General features: G+C 44.4%; 1 protein-coding gene across 1 annotated transcript in view; it reads left to right on the forward strand.

Moving 5' to 3' along the window:
- Positions 1-4,157: 4,157 nt before the first annotated feature.
- LOC127751134 (uncharacterized) overlaps positions 4,158-6,531 on the forward strand; it is a 12,005-nt gene continuing 9,631 nt past the window's right edge. Inside the window, exon 1 of the mRNA XM_052274225.1 lies at positions 4,158-4,352. Coding sequence (XP_052130185.1) covers positions 4,158-4,352 — 195 coding nt within the window. The remainder of the gene's footprint in view (positions 4,353-6,531) is intronic.

Genomic DNA, 6,531 nt, shown 5'->3' on the forward strand with positions numbered 1-6,531 from the left:
TCCAATTCCACCTGAGACTGTTCAAAAGGCATTAGAATTTGAAAGAGGAAAATTAAACCTGATTTATTAACCGTTTTAGACTTAATCCATATACATAAACACTCTAAACGTTTCATAAATACTAAAACTGCCGATTCGATTCGAGGTAAAAAAATGAGATTCGATTCGATTCGAGTTATTTTAAAGAAGATTCGATTCGATTCGATTCGACTTTGAAAAACCTCAGTTCGCACACCTCTACAAACGAAGTACTCTTTTCATACGCTGAACATCTTTGGCTGTGTGTGCCGCAGTTTGTAGAATACATGCAAGTTATGCCAAATCCCTTCTAAGTTATTGATGTTAGCTTATGAATCAAATAAATTACCTATGAAAAGATACATAAGACTAGCCCTAAGAAGTTAATTATACTTCCAGGCATAGTTATGAAAATTTCAAACCTCTAGCTCACGTCCTTCTTGGGAAACGGACAGACAGACAGACGAACACAGAGGCGATGGCATAAGCCCGCTTATGGGAGGTTTTCAAAATAACCGACATATTTGGCCTTCTGAAATCTCAACAAAAAATTATTTTTGAGAAACTTTTTTTTCGTGTGGGGTCTGTTTGGGCCTGTCCCCTGACCACATCCTGAAGATACTAGAGCTCCCAATGCAGAATACTCGAAAATGGAAGTAACACCCGTGCAAAGTCGGTTGTACGGAAGTTACACAGCTGTGCGAAAGTTACATTTTCATAAAATAGGCAGTTTCAAGCAGATCCTTGGTGATATGAGTACCGGACAAAATCAGATATTTTACGAGACATAAAATGTATGCTAGGTCAAAAGGAATGATTTCTGTGCGACAAAAATTGGCGGAGCTACGAGCCGTACGGATTGTTACAGGTGTGCTTCTAAAAACCCAGAATTTAACATTCAAACGCCTCTAGTTCACTTACCGTTTACATCTCGAAGCCGCCCATACTTCAAATCGACACGAGGGGTGGATAACTCCGCTGCCAAGTGTACACCCCTAATTCTGTTCAATTCAAACTAATTCAGACCAATGCAATTTAATTCAAACAAAGTCAAAACTGATTCAACTAATTCAGTCCAATTCAAGACAATGTGCAGCCAATTCAAACCAATTCACGCAAATTCAGTAACATAAAATCGCAATAATTCAAACCAATTCAGTCCAATTCAAATTTAATTCAAGCCAATTCAAGCTAATTCAAATGAGGTATTTTACGAATAAGAACAGATGGAATCCCGGCTTTTGGACCACAACAAGTCGCAGGTCACTGGTGCATAACGAAACGGTTTCTCGTGTACCAGATTTTTGAGGTTCTCAGCTTTAAAATGATATAGAACAGCTATGACTTCTTTTCAGTTTTAGCGGAGTTACGCGAGAAACCGTGCGCTTGGTCGTGGCTTTGTTATGGTCTGGGAGCAGACGTCGGCCGGGATTCCTCCTGTTCTTCTTATTCGTAAAATACCTCATTCAATTCTTGAAATTTGTACACCCAATTCAGGAGTTATCCACCCCTCGAATCGATAGCTGTGATCTCACCGGAGACTGGGACACCAGTGCTACCAATGTCTGTCGCCACAGGGACTGCTCAGAGCGCAAACTTTTGAATGGGTCCTTCCCTTTCGTCACTCTGGAGGACATTTTTTGGGCTGCTGCCCTGACCAGTGTATTTGCGACAGTAGTTCGCGATTCGAATATGTTGCACAGAAAACATGGAGGAACGCCTAGGAGCTTCCGGATTTTCTCTCCGACAAAGTCTTTTGAAGATATAGCTGTCCAAAGTTTAGGTTTTAGCGCGGAGGACAGTACGGAAGTTACATTTTGACTACTTCCCAAGGAATTTCGATTACTTTCACCACCGACATTGCCTCTTTTGTATTAAAATTTAATTCGCTACCTTCCCCCAAATCAAATAAGCCAAACGGCATCGAAAACGACAGAAAAATAACGATTCTACGGCCAAAAGACACAAATATGTCGCTTATTTTGAAAACCTCCCTTCTATAGCTTTTAAGCAAAAGAGCGGGCTAAAAATGTACAACCCTGTATGCTTAGTCGAAGTGACGAAAAGTTGACGGGCCGGAGGCTCGAATCTTTGTATGCAGTTTTGCGATACCCGACTCGGGCGTCAGCGCCGCAGGCCTGGGTAGATGTATGCCAACAGGGTTGTTAAAGTTACAGTAACGCAGTAACGAAGTTACTGTAACGCGTTACTCGTTACTAACGCGTTACATTTTCATTTGGGCTGTATCGGTAACGCGTTATCGTTACCCTCGTCAGTAACGAGACGTAACGTCGATACATTTTACTCGTTACATGGGACATATTTGACGGATACACTTAATTCGTTGATGATGATGATGATGCGAAGGGAGTTAAAGTTTAAGCGCTCTGCAGCAATCGTGCAATGTTTTTCCGTGAACACCACGGAGCAGAAGGGGGGGGGGGTCAGGTCTTATATTATGACTTCTCAGCATAGCTGGGCGCGGCGCTTAGGGCCGCTGGACTGCGGCGCGGGACTGGGAGAGGGAGGAGGGGATGTTGTGACTCCCCGCACTGGCTCGCTGGCCGAGGAAGTGCGGTATGGTGACAAGGAGACCCACCGCTTCGTATCAGCGCCAGCCTCTGGGCCAGACATATGCGTCAGCCGTGGGTCAGCAGTCCTTTTGCTCTCCTTACCGCCGCCGGCGTGTTGCCTGGTGGAGTGGTGGAGGCAGGCTAGGCGGAAGGGTAAGAGGGTAAGAGCAGGAACATCAGGTGACAGCTTCCTTCGGTCTCATTTGATTCAGTCAGTCACTGCAGTGCGTCGCCTCCGTTTCGCTACGCCGAACTTATCTAGAGTCGAAGGGGAAATGACTAGGGGACACAGCGTACGAGTTATTTCAACGTATTTCGGTTATTTCGCGGTATTTGGGTGGTATTTCGCAACTATTTCGCCATTATTTCGCATTTATTTTGCGGGAGGTGTAAGACTTATTTCGCATGTAATTTCCCCCTTGTCTAGAACGTTAAAAAGTGTTGCTCTCTTTGCTAGATTTCGTTGTACACAACATTACGAAGAATATTTCTTAAAGAAATTTGGCTTTAGTTAACATGCTTTTTTTTACGCATAATATACCCCTTATTATACATTAACACCTTACTGTTTCGTTCTAGAAATTTTTAAAAAAATATTAATTTCATGTATCGAGTAACGAAGTAACGACGTTACCAGTAACGTAACGCGTTACAATTCTCCGAAGGCTGTAACGGTATCGGTAACGCGTTACCGAGGGTAGAGTAACGAGGTAACGGTATCGCGATACATTTTCAAAGTAACGTTAACAACCCTGCATGCCAGGCGCGTCGTAGCGCAACAGTGTTTCGTGAGATATCGCGAAGAAGCCTGTTACGCGAGACGCGGTCTGGCGTACATCTATCTAGTCTACATTACATCAGTGCCCTAATAGATTATCTATTATTGTCTTTTTTTCGTCTGTATGACGGAGTACTGTGATTTTTGAGTTGAGTGTCGGTGATGTGGATCACCGTGTGTGCTGGAGTTACTTTCGTGGGGGGCGCACTCGCGAGCGGCGGTGGACCGCGGGGCCCTCGGTGGTCTAGGCTAGGTGGGTCATGCCTAGTGACGGAGTTACGTACGTACACTCAATAGTTATTCTCTATCCAGATTTTATTTATCTTAAATAAAATTGTTATTGTCATTGTTTTAACACAGCTGTTTCGCTGGTTATTTGAGGGGAGTTAACTCCCTGGCGCCCATGACAAAAATTAACTCATTTATCCACGCCACTCTACTGGTTTTCTGCATTTTTCGGTCGACTCTGACTGGCCGGGGCAATTTTTCACCTTATAGCTATGGCAAAGTTATAATTTGGTGCCCAACGTGGGGCACAACGCAGTGTTCAGCAACATCATTCTATAATCTAATATCCCTGACTTCAAATGCAACTTGTACTTATATTAGTGTGTTCTTTTTTCCAGCTTGTTTTTGAGTATTGTGTTTTGTGTGCGCACTTAGTGGTGGTGCCGGCTGGTATGGCTGGAGGAGAGTCATTCAATTTTTTGGAGAATTAATTACTTCTGTAGCTAGCCAGCTGTGATTTGTTTTGTATTCTCCTACTTTCCTATATTAGTCTTTTAAAGATGGTTTCTCCTATTCTTTTGGGCGACAGTATTCTTAAACGCCACTATGCTCAAAATAATTCCTTGCTTGACCCGCTTAGTAAGACTTTTTGCGTAAGTGGGCAAACAGTCGCCGAGCTGTCCTCCCTGGTCCGCGAAAACTTCCAGTTGCTGAAGGACCGCAAGGTTACTGTCATGATAGGAACCAATGTCGATGTAAAATGTACATCCCAACATCAAATCAAAATCTCATTGCGTTCCTTGCTTCGTTATATGTGTAGACTGAAGTGTGATGTGTCTCTGTGTGAGTTGCCTCCAATACCCAGAATGGGGCGTAAGGCCAACGCCTGCCAGTCCATCAGCCAACTAAATAGTTATATTGCATCGTTTGGACCAGGGGGCAAAGTAAAATTAATATACATTTTTAATCAATTTTGTAAAGGAGGAACAATAGCTTGCCATCTATTTGAAAGCCATATAGGCCCAGGCCGGTGCACCGATTTGGTTCATCCGAACAGGGATGGCCTGGCAATCATTCTCCTTTCAATAGAGGGAGTCTAACTTGTGTACGCTATAAGTTTTTTTTCTTCTTTTTTTTTTTCGTTATAAACTTAGCTATCGTTGTGGATCGTTTCCGCTGGCTCGGCACGGTCCACAGCGGACTATGGGAAGCTGTCCGCAACCTTCTATTGCATTTTTCTAATATTTTTCTGCTCCTGTAAATTCCAGTTGATGCAACGGTGGAGAGGGAGAGGCGTGAGAAGAGAGCCTGCAGGTCTCTTCTACTTTTCTACAATTCTCAACTTTCTGCGTGCGTGGCGGCAGTCATCGTCATCGGGACGGCGCCTGCGCTTACTTTTCTGCTTTTCGCATATTTTCATATTTTTCTGCTAGACTACGTCCGGTGAGTGAGAACCTACATCCAAGGGGAAATAGGCTTGAACTTCGGTGTACGTTTCCTTGAACTTCGGCGAACTTAGGTGAACTTCGGTGAACTTCGAAAACTCCGGTGAACTTCGCGTAACTTCGGTGAACTTCGCGGAACTTCGACCGAAGTTCTCGCACTTCGACCTGGTCAAGAGATATGAAAGCAAAATTGTTTCTCTTTAATCTTTCTAATTCAGGCCGTAGATACCTGCTTTGAGTAAGCTCGAGACTCGCTTATAGTAAGCACTCAAAAGTGACCAAGTGCAGCCGTAAATATGTACTAAAATATTTGGAACTTCAGTGAACTTCTCAGATTTATTTTGAACTTCAGTGAACTTCTCAGATTTATTTTGAACTTCGGGGAACTTCGACATTTATTTTGAACTTTGGGGAACTTCGACATTTATTTTGAACTTCGAGGAACTTTGATGCTTATTTTGAACTTCGGTGAACTTCGTGAACTTCGATGGATTTAGGTGAACTCCTGAGAATTTCAGTGAACTTCGATAAAATTTTACAAAGCAAACTTCAGTGAACTTCGGCCGAACTTCAGGGAACTTCAGCCGAAGTTCATGAACTTCGACTTCGGGTGTACAAATTTTTGAAGCCTATTTCCCCTTGCCTACATCATGCCCTTGACATTCCAGAACAGGCTTAGGGCGGACAAGTTGAGGTACGAGGAGGACGGGGGTGTGGAGCTGGGTGACGCTCTGCTCCCTCTTAATTTTGAGGAGGCTAGCGTGGGACGCGAAGCTCACAGTGATAGCAACTGCTTTGGAGCTGCTAGGGGTAGGGGCCGACGACTCGACTGCGGGTTGCTTAAGGACAATAGCGGCGCACTGCAACCGCCGTCTCAGCAGGCTGCTGGAGCACAGCGGGGCGCAGGGAAGAGACCGAGTAAAGGCTCTCCTGCGTGACCTAGAGTCACGTGGCGGCTTTCCGAGAGGTTGGGGATATGGCAATCTACAACAACGCTTCTATTGTTCTGTCGGTCTTTTCTCTACCCTCTGGTGCTTCTAGTACTGCTAGTTCTCATTCTAGTCTAACCACTCCTCTGCCTCGGCTAAGTCTAAGTCAAGACCTAAGTCGTCCAAGTACTCGTCTAGACGGTCGGATGTAAACTTTTCCAAATGGAATCTGTCTTTCTCCGGAGAGGAAGGCACGAGCGTTCTTAGTCTTATTCTTGATCTGGGAGAGAAGGCCGAGAGTCAGGGCGTAGATCCCAGGTATTTAATTAAAGGCGCTACAGAGTTTTTCAAGGGCCGGGCCAAAACATGGTACCGGTCTGTGAAACATCAGATTGACTTGTGGGACGAGCTTAACACTGCTGTTTCGCTGGTTATTTGAGGGGAGTTAACTCCCTGGCGCCCATAACAAAAATTAACTCATTTATCCACGCCACTCTACTGGTTTTCTGCATTTTTCGGTCGACTCTGACTGGCCGGGGCAATTTTTCACCTTATAGCTA

Source organism: Frankliniella occidentalis, unplaced genomic scaffold (assembly GCF_000697945.3).
Source record: "Frankliniella occidentalis isolate FOCC.00 unplaced genomic scaffold, Focc_3.1 Scaffold357, whole genome shotgun sequence".
Taxonomy (NCBI): Eukaryota; Metazoa; Arthropoda; class Insecta; order Thysanoptera; family Thripidae; genus Frankliniella; species Frankliniella occidentalis.